General features: G+C 44.2%; 1 protein-coding gene across 1 annotated transcript in view; it reads right to left on the bottom strand.

Annotated features, from left to right (window-relative positions):
• ACAT2 (acetyl-CoA acetyltransferase 2) overlaps nt 1-21,833 on the bottom strand; it is a 24,971-nt gene extending 3,138 nt beyond the window's left edge. The window contains exons 1-8 of the mRNA XM_058289646.2: nt 21,693-21,833; nt 20,185-20,319; nt 12,474-12,655; nt 11,145-11,262; nt 5,666-5,809; nt 1,392-1,514; nt 770-924; nt 293-403 (exon numbers count right to left, since the gene is read on the bottom strand). Of these exons, the coding sequence (XP_058145629.1) occupies nt 293-403; nt 770-924; nt 1,392-1,514; nt 5,666-5,809; nt 11,145-11,262; nt 12,474-12,655; nt 20,185-20,319; nt 21,693-21,747 (1,023 nt within the window). The 5' untranslated portion in view covers nt 21,748-21,833. The remainder of the gene's footprint in view (nt 1-292; nt 404-769; nt 925-1,391; nt 1,515-5,665; nt 5,810-11,144; nt 11,263-12,473; nt 12,656-20,184; nt 20,320-21,692) is intronic.

Here is a 21,833-nt window from a genome sequence, read left to right as displayed (position 1 = left end):
GCATTCACACCTCTGAGCATCTTTTCCTACCTTCCCTTGCTCCTTAGTGTAAAAATTGACTGTAAGGGGGAAAACTGGCAAAAAAAATTTTAATGCTCTGTTCATGTCTGAAACTGAGACAAGGCTTTTTGCCTTGGGAAGCAACAATAAATAAGGTAGGTGAGCCTGAGTCACACTAGCAATCTGCACCAATTACCATATGGCCAATGCCTAATATATGCACATACGTATTGTTTAAAAACTGGTTAAATTTGTTTGCCAGCTGCGCTAAGGACTGTTTTCTCACGTTTACCTTCTCTGGGTTTAAGCCAAGTTCTTTAGCTATTGCAACAGCGACGACTGCAAAGGCTTCATTGATTTCAAATACATCAACTTCCTCCAGTGACCAACCTGCTTTACCAACCTAAAGGAAAGATGAATAAAGGTCTAAGAGCTGAGAGGAAATGACAAATATAAACCATTCTTCATTGTAGAAGTAAATACAGAAGCAGAAAAAACTATCATTCTGAAGACTATTATAAAAACTGCTAATGTGGGTTGCCTGTCTTAACCCAGTGAACTCACATTTTTTTATGTAATTTCATAAAGTGTTCATTAGAGAACATCGCTTAGAAATTCAAAAACACCTAAATTTTGAACCAATACCATCTGTTAAGTGCAAAAGTGATGACAGAATTGGTTCCCCTAAAGAACATGTAATCCAAATGTTCTTGGCATTTGGAAGTTATGTTACCAAAACAAAAAAGCCCTAGGATTCAGTGACACTCACAGCTTGCTTTATTGCTGGAATTGGCCCAGTTCCCATGATAGAAGGATCCACACCAACTTGTGCCCAGGAAACAATCTGTGCTAAAGGTGTAAGCCCACGGCTATCAGCTTCCGACTTCTTCATAAGAACCACAGCCGCAGCACCATCGTTGATTCCTGTAAAATATTAATGTCTATTTCTAAAATAATACTCATTAACCTTAGTTACTGATCTGACTTCCACCTAAGATTTTAAATTATCCTTAAAACATTTTGATAATGGTGTTTGTCATAATTCAACAGACTTTACAGTTACAAGTATTAAATGGCAATCTGACGTCATTGAGCACAGTACATCCTAATGAAAGACTGGGAGGTTGGTGGATGTTTATGAAAGGAAATGAGAAAAGTAAACCCAGACCTCCTAAGAGGTAGTTCACTTGCATGTTTAGTCAGAGTATCAAGAACCCAAATGCATTCTTCCAATGTGGGTTCAATCAATTTTCAAATATAGGGAAGCTACATTTTCCCCTAGAGAAAGTTTTGGAATAATTTTGGGTATAAATAGTTAAATGGTTAGGAAAAAAGGGGATTAACTTGGTGGCTGACCTTGCAAAATAAACTGCCCTTTCAGGCAATCTAACCTGAAGCATTAGCTGGAGTAACTGTTCCTGTTCCATCTGTAAGGAAGTAAGGCTTTAGCTTGGACATTGCTTCTATGTTGCTTCCATGGCGAGGAAACTCATCTCTCTTAACCTCAATAGGATCTGGAAAAATGACAATTAACCAGTTAATACAGTGATGGCATTGAGCATTAGAGAGGTATGCTGAATTTCTCAGACATGTTACATAAGGATTCATCTCTGGAGGAAAGGTTTCCTAACAGCAACTTTCATTCCAACAGGAGGAAACTACACAACTATCAGAGTTAGGGAAGTGGATGTGACTCAAGCAATTGGGCTTCTGCCTACCATGAGAGGTCCCAAGTTGATTCCCAGTGCCTCCTGGAAAAGGCAAGCTGGCACTGCGGGCAGGCGCAGCAAGATGACGCAACAAGAAAGACACAAAGGGGAAGACAGACACAACAAACCAGGGAGCTGAGGTGGCTCAAGTGATTGAGCACCTCTCTTCTACATAGGAGGTTCCAGGTTCAGTTCCTGGTGCCTCCTAAAGAGAAGATGAGCAGTCACAGAGAGCAGACAGTGACCACAAACAACAAGGAGGGGGATAAATATATGTCTTTGGAAAAAAAAAAAAGTTGCTGTTCTCAAAAGTGAGCTCAAACAAATAGATGATAGGGTACAAGGGGGAGGGTGGGAGGAACTGCTTAGAAGTATTGGTAATGGATGGTATTGGTAGCACAATATTGTGAATGTGATATCACTGAATTGTAAATTTGAAAGTGGTTAAAAGGGAAATTTTACATAAACAATACAATAAAAATGAAAAAGTAAACTCAAGGAGCACAAGTGTGCGATGCAAATGCAAGGAAAATCAGTTTGTTTTTTGAAAATCCATGCATAAAACAGCAATTCTCTGGGAATATATTTTTTCTATGAGATGCTTCAAACAATTAATTTCAGGTCACAATGACATCCATCTCAGTCTATCCTCAACATATATGCCATAAGGAAACCAGCTTCCATGAGTGAAACTGGGAAGGATTTGAGGATGCTTCCATCCACTTCCATTAAACTAGTTTAACACCCTTTTCCCACAGTTTCAATGCTTCAAACTTCCTATTAAGAAGACCTGGAAGCTGGTAGACCTCAGTGGCTGAGCGCCGGCTTGTTGAGCTCGAGTTCAACACCTTGCCACAGTACCTCAAAAAAAAAAAAAAATCCCAACATCTTTTGAAAAACTACCTAAAACCCAGAATGCAAAAACAAGTAATGACAATTAACGATTTCATTGGATTTATAGATGTGTTGGTAAGCTTGCTTACTATATAAATGCAAAATACCCAGTTCTATGCAGTCTATTTTGGCTTCCCTTCATAAACTCATTACTTTCTGTTAAAAGTGTTGCTTAAATGTTTCTTCAAAAAGTCATTTCCAAGTCACTCCTCTTTATGAACTGCTCTCATCTCAACCACCTGGTCTCTCTCTGGGACACATGGAATTGCATAATGTACCCTAAGCCCTCCAGGAGTCGTGAGTGATTCCCACATCCATAACCCCTTTCTGAGGAATGTAGTTACAGGTTCTTTGTGCAGAAGGTTTGGGTCACGGGACACTGTTGGTTCCAGCTAACAAAACCAGGGAATGCCAAGGCCAATCTCATAAGGTCTGGACATAAGAGATATCAGTCATCAGCAAGGGAATTTAACTGGAGTGCTCCATGAGATAGTGGCAAAGTAACCAAAAAAAACATGCACTGAGGGAGCAGACGTGGCTCAAGCAGTTGAGCACCTGCTTCCCACATGGAGGTCCGGGATTCAGTTTCCAGTGCCTCCTAAGAACAAGGAAACAACAAGCAAACTAGCGAGGAAACTAACTCAGGGGGGCCAATGTGGCTCAGTGGTTGAGCACCAGTTTCCCACATGAGGTCCCAGGTTCAATCCCTGGCCCCAGTACCTCTGAAAAAAAAAAAAAAAAAAAAACACACACACACACACACACACATGCACTGGAGATATGTCTGTATAGAATTCTTGCTTGGCAATTTTTTGCTGTCAGCACTTTAAATATGCCACTCCACTGCTGTCTTGCATCCATGGTTTCTGGAAAGAAATCAGCATTAATCTTGAGGCTACCTTGTATGTCTGACATAGTTTCTCTCTTGTGGCTTTCCGAACTCTACTTTTCTCTGCCATTTGCAGTTTGATTGTAATACATCACAGCATGGGTCTATTTGGGTTTATCTTGTTTGGAGTTCATTGAGCATCTTGAATATGTATATTCATGTCTTCTGTTAAATTCAGGGAGTTTTCAGCCTTTATTTATTTATTCTTTCTTCTAGGATTCTCACAATGTGTGTACTGGCATGCTTTATGGTGCCTACAGGTTCTTCAGGCTGTGTTAACTTTTCACTTTCTTTTTTCTGGATGATTTCAATTCTTATCTTCAAGTTCACTGGTTCTTTCTTTTGCCTCCTCCAATCCACTGTTACCCCTAAAGGGAATTTTTCATTTCTGTTACTGTGGTCTTCAGTTCTTTTTGGTTCCTTTTCAGAATTCCCATCTCTATATTCATATTCTCTTTGTGTTTTCCTGATTTCCTTTAGTGCTTTGTCCAAGTTTTCCTTGAGCTCTTTGAACATCTTTAGGACTGTTTTTTAAAAGTCTTTAGTATGTCTCAGAACTGGTCCTCTTCTCATGAATGAGTTCTACTCCTTTAATTTTCTCCTTTGCCTGAGTTATCACTTCCTGTTTCTTTGTATGCTTTGTAATTATTTGTTGAAACCTGGACGTTTTGATATTTTAATGTATTATTGCTGGAATTTAGATTCAGACTTGTTCCTTATGCTTGTATCCAGCAAGTGTTATGAGAGAGCATTCCTGGAACACTGGGAGCTTACAAAAATAACAGGCCGGCGAGGGCGGTGAGACACCTTTCCCAGTCTTTACTGACTAATCTGGACTAACGCTCTCCCGCTTTCCTTCAGGGCATACAAATGCAATGAACTTGGAGAAGAGCTCAAGGTCAAAAAGTAGAGACCTGCCCTGATCCTTTCTCGAAATGCTTGTCGTGGACATGTGCAATGGCCCTAGGAATTCCTCTGTTCACAAAGTTCTACACGTCCCCACTTCCCTAGGGAATAGTTCCCTCACATGCCCAACACTATACTGTATGTCCTACACCAGCAATCCACTGCCCCAGGCAGTCACTTGCCGGCCCTTCCACAGCATTTTGCAGATCTCTGAGCTGTCTTCCACATGCAGGGCAAGCTCTGGGATAGCAAGCATAGACCAGGGCTCTGTTTCAGTCCTTCAGGGCATTTCCAAACAGACCATGTAAGCTCCCAGTACACACGTGAGGGCTACTCTCTGCTCCCTCCAGAACTGGGACCTCGGATCTGCACTGGAATCCTGGGCCCACCCTGCACCCAGTGAGTAAGCGATGAAGGAGGGGCCAGTCAGGAGGCAAGAAGACCCCAATAAATTAAAATGCCTTTTTCTTGCTTTGGTGCTCGACCTATTTTCTGGAGCTTTGAGAAAGATGTTTCTGCCAGTTCTTGCTGGTTGTTTAAAACTTCTATGGGGGTAAGGAGCTCAGAAGCTTCTTACTCCACCATCTTGATCAGGGTGGGCCCTAGAGGAAGTAATGGCTGTTAACTTGAGATTTAGCCTGTAGGGTCAAAGGTTTGCTGCTGACTGCCAACAACCACGAGCCAGTGCTAGTTTTCCAAGAAACCTGCACAGACACTCTGGGTCCAAGAGTACATGAATGTTGATTGTTTCCCATGTTTCCTTATTCCATAAATTTGTAACATTCCCACCACCTCTCACCCCACCCCCCGTATTTAGATATATCCAGGAGATGTCTTTTCTCTGCAAACTGAAAGACATAACTAATACACTGTATTTTGGGCCCCATAAAACATCCCTATATTCTACCCTTTTGGATATTACCCTTATCTCTAAATCAGGGGTTCTGAACCTTTTTTTGTTCCATGGACCCCTTTGCCAGTCAGGTGAAATGAATACTACTGTAACTTATCTATTACATACATTCATAAATGAAGGAAATGCAAGATTTCAGTCAGAGGTGAGAGAAAATAAAGATAATAAGTTGATTTTTTTCAATTCAAGCTTGCAGACCCCCTGAAATCTTTCCACAAACCCCCAAGGGTGAAATCTTTCCACAGATCCCTGGTTAAGGATCCCTGCTCCTGGGTTTCAGCACCAAAAAAAAAAAAAAAGAATCCCTACTCTAAATAGGTTGATGTTTAAACCACCATACACACACACACATACCTTTTCTGGAAGGTACTAAAACTGGTACAATCTCTTTGTCAAAATAGCCAGCTTTCTGTGCACTCTCTGTCCTGTTCTGGGACAGAACTGCAGCCTTGTCTTGATCTTCTCTACTCACTTGCCATTTTTTGGCTACATTTTCAGCTAGGAAAGAAAAAAAGGAAAATCAAACACTTTCAGGAAACGGCTTTTGGTAGTTCAAGGTATTCACAGATAAACAAGTACTAACATGCAATATTAGCATGCTCTGGCCAATAAATCCAAAGTGCTGCCATGCTGAAAATGACCAAATGAAGTCATATTTCTTCCTTCCATTTTTCTTCTGACCTTTCTTCCTTCCTTCCCTTTTATATAATTTCAACTTAAAGAAATTTCCTTTATTCAGATTTACCAACTGTTAATATTTTTCCCCATTTGCTTTATATTTTTGCCTCTGAACCACCTGGGAAGTTGGAGACATCATGCTCCTTTACCTCTAACTTTTAACTGCTGAATGTATTTCCCCAACATTGTCTTATATACCCAGTTATCAAAATCAGTAAGTTAATGTTGATATAATACAATTATCTAATCCTCAGTCCACATTCAAGTCTCATCAATTGTCCCAATGATGTCCTTTATAGCTATTTTATGTTCAGTCCAGGATCCAATGCAGGATAAAGTATTGTATTAAATTGTCCATCTCTTTCATCTTCATTTTATCTAGAACGGTTCCTCAGACTATCTCTGTGTTTTTCAATAATATTTTTGAAGAGCATGGGCCAGTTATTTTGTCAAATGTCCTCCAATCTGGATTTGTCTGATGTTTACTAATGATTACATTAATATTATGCCAAAAAGCAGGTATGCCACTGAATGATGATGGTGTCGGTTTATCTCAGGTGACGGTAGTTTTGATTCTTGGTTAAAGTGGTGTCCACCAGTTCTCCATTGTAAAATTAATATTTTTTCCATTTATAATTCTGTAATTTAAGGAAATATATTTTGATATTATGAAAATCTTATTCCTCATAAAATTTTCACCTGCCAGTTTCAGCATTCACTCATGATTTTCTAAATCCCAACATTCCTTCTATATGTATTAACCGGCATTCCATTGTAAAGAGCTTTCCCTTCTTTCCCCATTTATTCATTTACTTTTATCCACATAGGCTCATGATTCTTGCTTTATTCAGTGAGTTAAAATCCTTTAATAGCAATTATTTTTGTTGGTCAAACTGTCCAAGATTTGGGCAGTGGGAGCCCTATTAAACTGGCTTATGTCCTTTTGACATGTCCCCATGGTACTTAGCACGGCTCAGGCACTTTTGTCCCAGCCATTTGTTGAAAGAACCCTGGTTCCTTTTCGTGGAGAACGGTATTTAGAAACAAAGCTCAGGATGTTAGAACTATTCATTATAACTGGTAAGTCATTATTTGTAGGTCTATTCAACAGAAACTTTTATATATGTATACAGCTCATACCTTATACACTGCTGGTGATGCCCTGGGTTCTTAATAGCCTGAAATACAATCTAGCACCATAAGCTACATTCTTCCCTCTTTTCATACTTGTAATTCCCTTCTACAACAGTGCAAAAGCTAGCTTCCATTATCCTCAATATATATACTCATCAATTATCACCAAAGATAACTGGAGAATTTGCTATCCCATACCCTGTGGAAAAGCAAACCTACTAACTAAAGCTCAGTGATTTATTTACAGCTTTTTCCTATTAAGGTAAAATTGATACAGTGTGAAATGCAACACTTTTAGTGTACACTACAGAGAGTTTTGACAAATTCAAACAACCACAAAACATTTCCATTTCCCCAGGAAATCCTCTCACCCTTCCCAGTTAATCTCCCTTTCCCAAAAGTAATTAAAGCTCAGTTTTCATCACCATAGATTATAAATACAATTTGGCTTCTTTTGTTGTACGTTGTTTTGCAGGTTTCATCCATGTTGCTGTGTATAACAACGGCTTGACTTTCAAAAATTGCTGAGTAGTACGCATGGTATAAATTTACTATTTGATGTATGTTCTCCTATTGTTGCACACTTGGCCTGTCCCCAGATTTTGGCAATTTTAAATAAAACTGCTAAAATCTTGTTTTATGAAGTTTTTTTTAAGATTTATTTATTTTTATTTATTTCTCTCCCCTTCCCCACCCCCCTCCTGTTGTCTGCTGTGTCCATTCACTGTGTGTTCTTCTGTATCTGCCTGCATTCTTGTCATGCAGCACCAGGAAATTGTCGTTTATTTTGTTGTGTCACCTTGCTGTGTCAGCTCTCCTTGTGTGTGGCACAACTGCTGGGCAGGCTGCGCCTTTTTCACATGGGGCATATTCTTTGCCCGTGGGGCACCCCTATGCGGGGGGCATCCACGTGTGGCGCAGAAGCACTGCACGTGGGCCAGCTCACAACACAGGTTAGGAGGCCCTGGGTTATCGAACTCTGCACCTCCCATGTGGTAGACGGACACTCTATCAGTTGAGCCACAACCACTTCCCTATACAAAGTTTTTTGTGATCAGCATTTTCATTTCTCTTGGATAAATGGAGTGAAATTGAGGGGTTATAGGGTAGGAGTAGACTTAATATTTTAAGGAGCTCCAGTCTTTTTCCAAAGCAGTTGCACCATTTCACACTCCTGCCTGCAATGGTAAGTTCACATTTCTCTACATCCTTGCAAACATTGGGTATTGTCAGTCATTTTAATATTTTAACCATTCTAGTAGGTGTGCAGTTTTATCTTATTGTGGATTTTCACATGCAGTTACCCTTAGTAATGCTGTATGCCTTTTCAGATGCTTATTGGCTATTCATATAGCATCCTTTATGAAATATCTACCCAAACCTGATTGAACACCCCGATTTCAATCAGGTTTTTATCTTTTTATTATTATTGTTGTGGGATTTCTTCATATATTTTAAATACAAGTCCTCTGTCAAATATGTATATTGCAAATTTTTTCTCCCCATCTGTGGCTTGATTATTCCTTAAGAGTGCCTTTGCTGAGCAGTTTTTAATTTTTAAGAAGTAATTAAAATTTTCTTTTAAGGTTATTGCTTTCTATAGTTATGTCTTGTCTTTACTTACCTCCAGATTTGAAAGCTATCTCTTATGTCTCCTTCTATAAGGTTCATAGCTTTAGCATTTATGTTTAGGTCCAAGATCCACTCAAATTACTATTTGTGTATAATGTGAGAGGTAGGGGCCGAGGTTCAACTTCTCCACGAGGAATGTGCTGTCCCAGCACCAATCACTGGAAAGGCTTTACTTACCCCTTTCATTACTTTATTGTCTTTGGTGAAAATCAACCGACAGTATAAATCTGGGTCTATTTCTAAACTCTCTTTTCAACTGGTCTACTTGTTTATCCTTATACCAAAACTACAGTCTCGATTACCACAGCTTTACAGTTAAGATCGAGTAGTGTAAGTCACCCTAGTTGGGTCTTTTTCAAAATCATCTTGACTATTCTAGATCCTTTGCCTTTCCACATAAATTTTAGAACCAGCTTGTCAGTTTCTAAGAAAAGACCTGCTGCCATTATGATTGGGGATTGCACTGGGGCCATAATTCTTTGATATTTTTTTTAAAAACTATCTAGGGGTTACAATATATATCCTTATCAGTCTACTTGGAGTTACTATTGTTCTATTTTGCATAAATTTAGACATAGTGTGACAGTATAATTCCATTTACCCCCATCCTTAGTTCTATTGTTGTCATGTACATTATGCCTACATGTAATAAACCCCACAATACAGTGTTATACTTTTTGCTTTAAAATTATTACAATTTTTTTAAAAATTGAGGGGAAGAAAAATGGTTTCTCTGTGCACTCTATCTTCACCTTCACTGACCCTTTCTTATTCTGTCCCCAATTTGCAGTTCATTGCAGATTGTGTCCTTTCCAGTTCCAGAATTTCCATTTGGGTCTTATTTACATTTTCCCTTTTATTGCTAGGATGCAATTCCCTATCTGTTCCTATTATGATCAAATCTTCCTTTATGTCCTTAACAGATAGAGGAGCCCCTTTTCTTTGCAGCCCACTTTTCTCCAGTAACCTGCCCCACATACTCGAGCCATCTCACCAGCCCCATCTGATGTCTGCCTGCTAGCTCACTGAGACCACTGCTCCCTGGACTCCACTTCCCCACATCACAGTTAGGAAGCCTCACCGAGCAGGAAGCCAGTGAGATAGGAGGGACTTTCCTCATGGCACGTGTCCTGCTGAAGGCTCTGTTGGCCGATAACTGAAAACAGAAGCTTCATATATTGTAGCAGTTTGATATGGTTATAAATTCCAAAAATAGATATTGGATTATGCTTGTAATCTGATCTGGACCTGGACATGATTGAGTTATGATTAGGGGGCTGAGTCCTCACCCTTCGGTGAGTGGGGACTCACAGATAACAGGCATGGCGAAGAACAGAGTTGAGGGCTTTCTGATGTTGGAGTTAGATGCTGAAGACTTAAGCTGGAGCCCCAGGAAGTCAGCATGCAGAGGAAAGTGAAGCCAGCCCCAGGAAGAAAGGAACCTTGAACCCAGAGAAAAGCCAGCCCCAGGCACGTAGGAACCCAGGAAGCCTGAGCCCTTGCAGACCTAAGCAGCCATCTTGCTCCAAATAGACTTTGGTGAGGGAAGAAACTTAGGCTTTATGGCCTGGTATCTGTAAGCTCCTACCCCAAATAAATACTCCTTATAAAAACCAAGCAATTTTTGGTATTTTGCATCTGCACCCCTTTGGCTAATACTTATATTTTGACCAGTTTTATAGTTTCTTCTAGTAGGATGTATAGTCTTTACCAATACTCCACTATACTCTGAGCCAGTACTTTTCCATGATATATATTTCTCATTGAACTAGAGCCATTCCTACATGACTTTGAGTCAAGTACTTAAGCTCTCAGAGTTTGCTTCTTCAACTTTAAAATTAATGTCCCTTCTGTTTGTAGGTTTTATGTTTATACATAGTGAAGACATGAGTTCTGTTGACTTTCCAGTTGCTTTGTCAGTAAATCTGGACCGCAGCCTTCTAGATGGATAATCGATGAAGATCTAATTGTATGGTGTAAAGAACACTTGTTTATCTGTAACCTTGCCTCTGCTACAAACTCATTGTTTATACGGCCCATTTTATCATTTGTTAAGAAGTGGGAAATGATCCAGAAAAATCTTAAGATACCTCTACTTCCATAACATTGTATGATCATGAAGAACTAGCAAAGTGGAGCAGGAATATCATTACACAGTTCAGTTCATCACAGAAAAATTACGCCTGTCACTAAGGGCACGAAAATGTTAGGGCATGGTCTCTGTCGAGGGAGGAAAGAATCTAACATATTATTATGCGATATCGATTATATATTTCTACACATTTACACCATTTATACTATTCTTTTACCTTCTTAGTTAATATATTAAGCCACATGTATCAGCCATATATATGTTAAGCCATATATAAATCAGCCATGTCTACCTTACCTGTAACACCCATGTGATAGTTGTAAAACGCATCTGTAAGACCATCGCAGAGGATACTATCAGTTAGTGACTTCTCACCCATTTTTATTCCTGTTCTCAAGTGAACCAAGTGAGGAGCCTGGAAACAAAAAAAGAAATAGGGATTTACATTTGGACTTCTTTGGTGCTCAATCTCTACCCAGTCCCCCCTGCTAGCCTTCTCCCCTCTTCCTGCCCATTCTCCTCCTCACCCAGACCCCTGGAACTAGCAGACTCCTCCACCCCACCTTCTCTTGGGAAGCCATTACTCTCACCCCTACCAGTTTTCCATTTCGCCACCAAAACTTATCCATGCTATGCACTATTTCCTTAAGAACCCCATTTATTCTTTGCAAAGGGGCACCTAATTATCTGTCAAATGAAGCTCATGAAAGGGCTTAAGAGATGCTAACAATGTACTACATATTTTTATTTAAGACATAATACCTACAGTGAGAATAACTGGATTGCCTAATTAACTGAAAGGGAAGGACTTCTGTGCTCTTAACTCCCACTTGAGGGGCTTAAATATAACCACATGTATAAAAAAAGCGCCTGGCAAAGTATTACACAGACACTGGAATGCTCCAGCAACCTCCCATCAAAAGCACTCCACGACGTTTGCTCCCTGCAGCTTCCTGAGCCCCCCCAACAGCTGGGCTGAACCACCCTATGCCGAGAGGAGCCCAGGTCAGACCCTGAGAGGATTCAGTGGGAAGCAGGGGATACCGCTGTTCCCTTCACTGCTGTGCCAACTTGAGGGCTGGAACTTGGGGGAACAAATCCCATCTGGAGAAGAGCACCAGCCGAGGTCTGTACCTCCAAAAGGTCAACAAAGTCTGGTCCCTGAGGTTTGTAGAAGGGTAAGTGGCAATATCTATTTCTGACTTTTTCTTCACAAAGAGAAAGAAATTTAAAAACAGGGCAGCAAGCAATTAATGTTATGGGTATAATTCAGAAAATATTTTATGCTTGAGTAACATTTTAGAAAAAAATACATTCTATTCCAATTGTGCTGATGCACCTGGATTTCCCATCCAACTTGAAGATTATTAAAATTCAGGTAGTGGGGAGCAGATGTAGCTCAAGTGGTTGAGCACCTGCTTCCCATGTACAAGGTGCCGGGTTCAATGCCCAGAACCTTGTTAAAAAAAAAAAAATTCAGGAAGGGATGGAGGCTGAATCTATTTTTTTTTGTTTGCTTGTTTACTGTTTGAGTCAAGCCTGTTACACATCGGTTTACTCCGTTATGGCAGGGAAATGAATTTGTCAGTGAGAGGGCAGTGACAGCCATCTCTTCAGAGGCCTTACCTGGCTCATATTTTCCATGCCTCCTGCAACCACAATTCTGGAGTCCCCCATCCCGACTGACTGCGCAGCCAGGCACACGGCTTTTAGGCCTGACCCGCAGATCATCTGGCAGCTCCATGCTGGAACAGTATAAGGGATCCCTGCACCCACACTGGCTTGCCGAGTGGGATTCTGCCCGCAACCTGGAAGAAGGAACACATAGGTCTCTCAGCAACCAAGGAGAAAGACAGAATGTTGGGGTGAAGGCGCAGACAAAATCAAGAGGCTGTCAACTGTGTCTCTTGCCACTTCTGAAAGCCTAAGGCCAGCTCTGTTGCCATCACAGACAGCAAGGCCTGTGCACACCCAGGACCTGTTACACAGTTGAGCCCTTGAATACACACTGGCTGTGCCGTTCTCTAGTTCTTTTAGAGGTCTAAGCTTTCTCCCCCGCTCTCCCAAAGAAGTTACTAATTTCTTAAGAAGAAACTGTCTTCTTGACCCTTTGATATGGCTTGAATAAGCACACACTTTCTTATAAACTCAGGGCAGAACTCAGCAGCGTTTCTAACTAGGGCTACAGCACCATGATCACAGCTTCGTGAGACACCGGGGAAGATAAGAGGTGTTATTAAAGAGGAACGCCTCTAGCCAAGAAGCAGTCCCGGGGAAGCGGACTTGGCCCAATGGATAGGGCCTCCGCCTACCACATGGGAGGCCGGCGGTTCAAACCCCAGGCCTCCTTGACCCCTGTGGAGCTGACCCATGCACAGTGCTGATGCGCACAAGGAGTGCCCTGCCACGCAGGGGTGTCCCCTGTGTAGGGGAGCCCCATGCGCAAAGAGTGCAACCTGTACGGAGAGCCGCCCAGCGTGAAAGAAAGCCTGCCCAAGAATGGTGCTGCGCACATGGAGAGCTGACACAACAAGATGACGCAACAAAAAGAAACACAGATGCCCAGTGCCGCTGATTAAGGACAGAAGCGGTCACAGAAGAACACACAACAAACGGACACAGAGAGCAGACAACGGGGGGGGAGGGTTGAGGGGGAAGGGAGAGAAATAAAATTTTAAAAAATAAATCTTAGGAAAAAAAAGCAGCACTCCCTTTCTTGCTTATCACTCAGTACACTGTGGCTGAATGGTCCATGAAATATACAGAATCGGAACTCACAAATACCTTTCTATAACTTCCTTCAGGAAATGGGGAAAAAAATACATTACATACCTAATTTAATCAAAGCAGCAGAGAACGGATGCCGCTCAAAGTTTCAAATGTTCTCAGTTACCACTGTGGGATTTTTTGTTCTTTTTAAGATTTATTTACTTTACTTCATTTATTTAATCCCTCCCACCTTGCTGTTGGTGCTCATTGTCTGCCATCAGCTTTCCACGGTGATGCAGGCCAGCTTGCCTTTAGCTGGAGGCCCTGGGAATTGAACCTGGGGCCTCCCATATGGGAGACGGGACTCCAATCACCTGAGCCACATCCACCTCCCACCACTGTCTGTTATCAAAGGGTCAACAGTAAATATTTCTAGTGTCAGCTCTATTGCCGGTTTCATACATATCATACCCAGTGCCTTTCCTTGGTGAGTTTGTTGGAAAAACTAGCAAATGGGTTGACAAAAACGTACACCGAGGTTATATTTATCACAGAATTAACCAGGGATTAGGCTGGAAGCTAAAAACAGGTAAGGTTACTTGAGACTGAAAATACATGCAGGGAAAACTATAAAGACAGTATTAAAAGAGTATCGGAATTGAACTCATAGGACACTAGTTGTATTATTTAAGGTCTGCTTTTTAAAGTAAAATGGATTACATATACATAAGTAATTCCTTTATAAGAATTTTTACGTACCTATTCATAATCCCCACACTTAAGGGACTCACAGTTAAGTGATGATATTTACAGTTACTGATCATAATTTAGCGGGCCAGGGTTTCGCAGCATGTAAGCGTCACAAGAAGGGGAATTTCCAGCTGCTATGAACCTTGCTTATCCCCGGTGGCTTGAGCAGTGCCTGGCACACAGCAGCTGCTCAGAAAATAGCTATTATGGGAAACGGACTTTGGCCCAGTGGTTAGGGCGTCCGTCTACCATATGGGAGGTCCGCGGTTCAAACCCCGGGCCTCCTTGACCCGTGTGGAGCTGGCCATGCGCAGTGCTGATGTGCGCAAGGAGTGCCGTGCCACGCAAGGGTGTCCCCCGCGGGCGGGAGCCCCACGCGCAAGGAGTGCGCCCGTGAGGAGAGCCGCCCAGCGTGAAAAGAAAGAGCAGCCTGCCCAGGAATGGCGCCGCCCACACTTCCCGTGCCGCTGACAGACAACAGAAGCGGGTGCCGCTGATGACAACAGAAGCGGACAAAGAAACAAGACGCAGCAAACAGACACCAAGAACAGACAACCAGGGGAGGGGGGGAAATTAAATAAAATAAATAAATCTTTAAAAAAAAAAAAGAAAATAGCTATTAGTTGACTGGGGAAGGTGCCCAGGCTTAATGAGTAGCACAGACCCGGGGATCACGTGCTAGCCCCACTTCACAATGTCAACCTGGTCATTTGATCTCACAAAGTGCCATTTTTCTCACTTGTCCAGGGAAGATAAGAGTATCTAATGGATTTATTAGGAGGACTGAATATTCGAGTATTTTACTTTTAGGCCCTCCTTAAACAAGGCGATTATTTTTATCCATGATTTTGCGGGAGGTACTATGGAGAAAGGCACAGTTAAGAAAGTAGATAACAGGCAACAGCAGTGTAGCACCCCAGGTTAACTGAGGAAAGAGGGGTCATGGGTCAGGGAAGACAGAAAGGAAGGAGCGGCCTAAATGTACCCAGTCTGAGGGTGAGGGGTCTGTATTTTAAAGGCTTGGAGAGTAGAGAGAAAGGGATGTGGTTCCTACAAGACTTTAAGGCCCGTAAGGACAAGATGAGAAAGGGGAGTTAAGGGAAACACAAAACCCCAAAGTAAAGACAGAAAAACTGACCAGCTCTCAGATAGGGTTGGGCAACACACAAAGCATTAAAATCAGGACGAGCGGGAGTAAATGTAATCCCAAAATAACCTCAGGCAAAACAAGTGGACATGCTTCATTACCTGTGTAGATACCTGATATTTTCAATTCCAAAAAAAATATCTGATTATGTTTGTAAACTGGTCTGTTTCTCTGGGCGTGGTACCCTTTGAATGTATTAGATTCAGCTGAGATGTCTTTGATTAAATTATGTTAAGATTCGGGCTTTAATTAGACACGTCTTTAGTGTGTGCAGAGTTGAGTCCCCACCTGCCTCGTGGGCTGATAAAACAGATGCTCACAAGGAAGGACACACAGAACACAGAGGATCCTGCTGCCCTGGGAAGAGAGACGAGCCTGAGAGTCTACAGCTGACCTTGTGGAGAGACCAGAGCAGCTGAGCCCAGAGAGAGACGAACCTATGACAGCTGGGACCTGAAGAAGCTGGCACCACGGAGCCTTAAGAGGAAGGAGGGGGGAGCGGACTTGGCCCAGTGGTTAGGGCATCTGTCTACCACGTGGAGGTCCGCGGTTCAAACCCCGGGCCTCCTTGACCCATGTGGAGCTGGCCCATGCGCAGTGCTGATGCGCGCAGGGAGTGCCGTGCCACACAGGGGTGCCCCTGCGCAGGGGAGCCCCACGCGCAAGGAGTGCGCCCAGCGCAAAAGAAAGTGCAGCCTGCCCAAGGATGGCGCAGCACACACGGAAAGCTGATGCAGCAAGATGACGCAACAAAAAGAGACAGATTCCCGTGCCACTGACAATAACAGAAGCGGACACAGAAGAACACACAGCAAATAGACACAGAGAACAGACAACCGGGGGGAGAGTGGGGAAGGGGAGAGAAATAAATTTTAAAAAAGAGGAAGGAGGAAGGCCGAACCCTCGCAGACATCACCTGCCATCGTGTGTCAACATGTGGCAACAGTCTGGGTGAGAGAGTACCGCTTATGGTCCCTTGAGTTGGACTCTCTAGGGCCTTGTGATTATAACCTTCTACCCCAAATAAATGCCCTTTATAAAGGCCAACGGAGTTCTGGTACTTTGCATCAGCACCCCTTTGGATGACTAATACGATCTACATCACTTTTCGTCATCCTTTCCTCACCAAAGCCCCCAGCTTGCACCAGGGGAAAGAAATGCCATAACCTCAGTTGCATCAAGGTATTAGGTTGTCAGCTATCCCTGTAAGGTTTGCTGTTTAAAAATATTTCAGGGCTAGGGCAACACCTAACATCAAAAATGCATCGCTAGGGGCAGGATTCCAAGCTCCTAACGATAACAGTCTCAATTGCTAACATTTATCTGCATTTATTCTATGCGCAGAGTAACTCCACTTCATACCTGAGGAATATGAGGAAGTTAGACAACTTAAAACAAAATCACCCAAAAGTAAGCAATTCCATCAGGATTTGAGCCCAGGTGGTCTGGTTCTGAACCTCCTCGCCCTGTCTTTTCTCAGCACCGTCTGGAATTCCCACTCAGTGGTCCCAAACATGCAGCTGTCCTTACCCTCTTCCCAGCATACTCCTTGCAAATTTTTTCTCTAGCCGTATCTGGTTATCCTGAGGACATGGATTTCCCTGCGGCCTTCTAAGGTGGTGGCTGTTCCTGCCCTCAAAGCTAAAACCAAAGAGTCTAAAAGCGCCCCAGTCCTTGCTCCTCAGAGCCCCTTCCAGATTACTCCACCGAGGTATCAGAAAACCCCGTTCCCTTACTCCTGTAAAACTGATAATTAGCCTAATTATAATTAATGACTAAGAGTTACCTCGTGAAAACCTCCTTGTTACTCAAATGTGGCCTCTAAGCCAACCTCAGCAAATAAACTCACTACATGCCCCCCGGCATGGGACATCACGTCCGGGGATGAGTCTCCCTGGCACCAAGGGATTATTACCAAGTGCGTTACATGTGGAAATAGACCGGGGGAAGCGTTAAATAAAAAAAGGGTTTTTATGGCTAAGAGATTTCAAAGTTAGTCAGGAGGTCATTCCAGAGGTTACGCTTATGCTCATCTTAGGAGGAGGATTTCATTGACTTCCACAATAAACAAAACCTTGAACAAGAGTGCTCGCAAGGGCTCCAGGCACATGCGGACGCAGCAGGCAAGGCATACGGCTGCATGAAACCAATACCCCTCAGCAGTCCATATTTGGGAATATATAGTCTATTTCCACAATACAGCAGAGATACTCATTTATAAATTTGCTACTCATGATTCTTCTATCCCTTCCATTAGAACCTATAATTATGACTACACTGATTAAATATATATGTCTCAGAGACTTAAATCTTTGGACTGATCATATATGCCAATTGAGCCCTGATTCTCAGCAGAGTTGTGGCCAAAATCTACTCTCCAATTCTTCAGGCTTGCTCAGGACAAGTAACAAGATGATGATGATGATGGACGCTAAAGAACAGGGAGAATCCACAACTGCAAGCAAAATAGTTCCTTCCAGCTGCCCCATTTTAGCTAAGCCCCGTCTCAATCTGAAAGAGTCAGAGTGGACATTATACCAAATTCCTCAAGATTGGGTAAAGAACAAACATAAGGGGGGAGGAGGGTAACTATGTACCAATATAGATTGTTATTGTAGGTATTATCATGTGGTAAAGAAAGAACTTGTAACTTTGATAGAAAGACAGTGGTGGCAGTGAACCTGGCCCAGTGGTTAGGGCGTCCATCTACCACATGGGAGGTCCACGGTTCAAACCCCGGGCCTCCTTGACCCACATGGAGCTGGCCCATGTGCAGTGCTGATGCACGCAAGGAGTGTCCTGCCACGCAGGGGTGTCCCCGTGTAGGGGAGCCCCATGCGCAAGGAGTGAGCCCCGTAAGGAGAGCCACCCAGCACGAAACAAAGTGCAGCCTGCCCAGGAATGGTGCCACACACAGAGAGCTGACACAACAAGATGACACAACAAAAAGAAACATAGATTCCTATGCCGCTGACAAGAGAAGCGGACAGGACTGATAATATGACACCCAGGCCCAGAGCCTCAACAGACTTCAGCTCCTACACTTTGATTTATTGGACTTACTCCACTCAGCTAACATGGAGTTGAAGAAGGTCAACCACCACAACATAGAGCCTAGAGTGTCTACAACTGGAAGCGGGAGGAGTGCATCCAGTACCCATGTGGAATCTAAGCCCTCACTTGACATAGATGTGCAATGGACACAATCAATCCAATGTCCACAGAGAAAATGTGGAATGGGTGTGGGAACGGTAGCCATGGTGGCTGCTGGGTGTGGGGAACGGGAGGAAGAGATGAGATGTGGAGGCGTTTTCGGGACGTGGAGTTGTCCTGGATAGTGCTTCACGGACAATTACGGGACATTATAGATCCCCCCAGGGCCCACTGGATGGAACGTGAGAGAGTCTGGGCTATGATGTGGACCATTGACTATGGGGTGCAGTGATGCGCAGAGATGAACTTACCAGGTGCAATGGATGTGTCATGATGATGGGAGAGAGTGTTGCTGTGGGGGGAGTGGGGGGCGGGGGTGGTAGGGTTGAATGGGACCTCATATTTTTCATAATGTAATTTTTAAAAATAAATAAATAATTTTTTAAAAAAAGAAAAAAAAAAAAGAGAAGCGGACAGACGCAGCAAATGGACACAGAGAACAGACAACTGGGGTCGGGGGGAGGGGACAGAAATAAATCTTTAAAAAAAAAAAAAAGAAAGACAGTGGTTACCAGTGGTTCAGAAGGGAGGGGAGGGATGAATAGGTGGAGCACTGGGCATTTAGGACATTGGAATTGTTCTGTATGACCCTGCAATGACAGACACATGAGAGATTATATGTTTGTCAAAGCCTATAAACTGAACAGTGCAAAGTATAAACCATAAACCATAGACTTGATTAGCAGCAATGCTTCAATACGGTTCATCGATTGTAACAAACGTACCCCAACCCCACTAATGTAAGATGTGAATAATTGGGGGTGGGGTAACAGAGAATCCCTATACTTTTGATGTAACTTTTCTGTAATCTAAAACTTTTCTAAAAATAAAGTGTAAAATGATTTAAAAAAGAAAAACAAACCCTGTTCCTGTGCAGCCCATGCCTTCAGGTGACTTTTCTTTCCCCTCCTCCACATTCCAGGCAACTCCAGCACCTATGAGGACCTCCCAATTCTGTGGACTCCTGTCCTCTCATCCATCTCAGCCTTGTCATCACCAGAAAACGGACAACTTCTGAACTTAGTAATCCAAACATCCCACTATTGGACCATGGCACATTTCTACAATTCTTTGACCTCATAAAGCCGTCCAAATAGCTGACTCTTCCCTTTATCCCCACCCTTCAACCACTTCCTTTTTCACCTTACTTCTTAGCCAGCTCAGAGGTGAATCGTATGAGAAGGACCTTATCTGTGTTGCTCAAGCCACATCCCCAATACGTAGGACAGTGTCCAGCACATGGGAGGAGCATGTATTTTTTGCTGAATGTCTGCCACTTTAGGGGAATATGGAAAGCCAGGTACACTCTGCTATGAATGAAAAGTATAGGAAAATGGTCTACATTCATTCAGGTGAAGCGCTGAAGAAACTGAGTCTCCAACCAAGCCAAGATACATACAGAGCATAGCAGAGGTAACTACATGAGCAAGTGTACGGAGGCAAGCATATGGAGCGGAGTGGGTGTCAATGGGCTGTTTCTAACAAACCTGGCCACTGCCAGGATCACCTGTGAGTTACCTGCTGTCAACACATGTCCAAATATGACCTCAGACACCTCTTCTGGGGCCACATTGGCCCTCTTCAGGACTTCTTTGATGACAGTTGATCCCAGGTCATGGACAGGAACAGTAGACAGGGCACCATTGAAGGAGCCTAAAACACAATGGACAAAGAGAGCATCTAAACCCCGAGGGCAATTCAGAAACCTCACCCCTGTGCTCCAGGGCTCCAGGCCCTCTGGCACCAGGAAGTGATGAAACTCTGCTGCTTGGGAAAATCAGTGAGGAGGCTGCGTCCTCTTCTGTCCACAGATTAAAGGCAGGAGCATGCCACACACTGCAACAGCCAGAAGGGGCTATGCAACTCCCAGAGCTGCTTATAGAAGCCACAGGTTTCGGGAGAAAACCTTCCCATCTATTTCCACACACCACCCACACACACACACACACACCCCCCAAAAAAAAAAAAACCCACGGCATGGAAACCTTCCCCATGAATCCCCAACAAAAGAAGTCGAGGGAAGCGGACCTGGCCCAATGGATAGGGCATCTGCCTACCACATGGAGGTCCATGGTTCAAACCCTGGGCCTCCTTGACCTGCGTGGAGCTGGCCCATGCGCAGTGCTGATGCGTGCAAGGAGTTCTGTGTCATGGGGGGGAGGGGGTCTACCACGCAAGGAGTGCGCCCGGTTAGGAGAACTGCCCAGCGAGAAAGAAAGTGCAGCCTGGCCAGGAGTGACGCTGCCCACACAGAGAGCTGATATAACAAGATAAGGCAACAAAAAGAGACACAGATTCCTGTGCCGCTGATAAGGATACAAGCGGTCACAGAGGAACACACAGTGAATGGACACAGAGAGCAGACAACTGGGGAGGGGGGGAGAAGGAAAGAAGCCGAGAGACCCCGCACTTCAAAGGACTCTGAAAATGCTAAAGCACTAAGGAGTTACAAAGCTGCCATCATCCCTCACTATTTAACCTCAACTCCAGCTAAGCCCCCGCCATCTCAGACCCCCGGGCCAGACCTCCTAGGCCAGACCCCCAGTAGCCAAGATCCCCCATCTTAGACAGCCACCCCACACTCCCCATCCCAGATTCCCACTTCAGACCCCCATCGCGGACCCTCGAGCTCCCCCGCCCCAGAGCCCAGAGTTGGGCCGATGGCTCTACCTGGAGCCGGCCAATCAGGGAGCTAGCGAGAGGCCGCCTCTCACTGCCAGCCAATAGGAGGGCCGGGCTGCGCGGTGGCTCTACTTCGGGTAGCCAATCAGCGCATGAGGAAAGGCGCGGGGGTCCGCGGGCGTGCAGACGCGAGAGGGGCGGGACACCGGCGCGGGCCCAGCCCCGAGGCGCGAGCTCCGAGGCTCGCCGGGGTCCAGCCCAGGCTCGGCGGGCGCCAGCGGCGAGGCCCGCGTCCTCCCCCACTACAAAGGCTGCGGCCCTGGGCCCCGTCGCCTGGCCCTAGTGAGCCCGCGACGGTGGCGGGCAGCTCGCACGCCGCCACGCGCCGGGCCGCCGGGACTCACCTATGGCGGTGCGCGCCGCCGAGGCGATCACCACCGAGTCCACGCCCGCACTCATCCTGCCGCGAGGCCCCACCGCCACCTGCGACTGAGGCGCAGCTCCCGGCGGGCGCACAGGCCACGCCCCGAGGCGGAGTCTGGGGG

The sequence above is a fragment of the Dasypus novemcinctus genome, chromosome 28 (genome assembly GCF_030445035.2).
Source record: "Dasypus novemcinctus isolate mDasNov1 chromosome 28, mDasNov1.1.hap2, whole genome shotgun sequence".
Lineage (NCBI taxonomy): Eukaryota > Metazoa > Chordata > Mammalia > Cingulata > Dasypodidae > Dasypus > Dasypus novemcinctus.
Note: the sequence above shows the minus strand (reverse complement) of the source record. Positions and strands in the feature narration are given on the sequence as shown.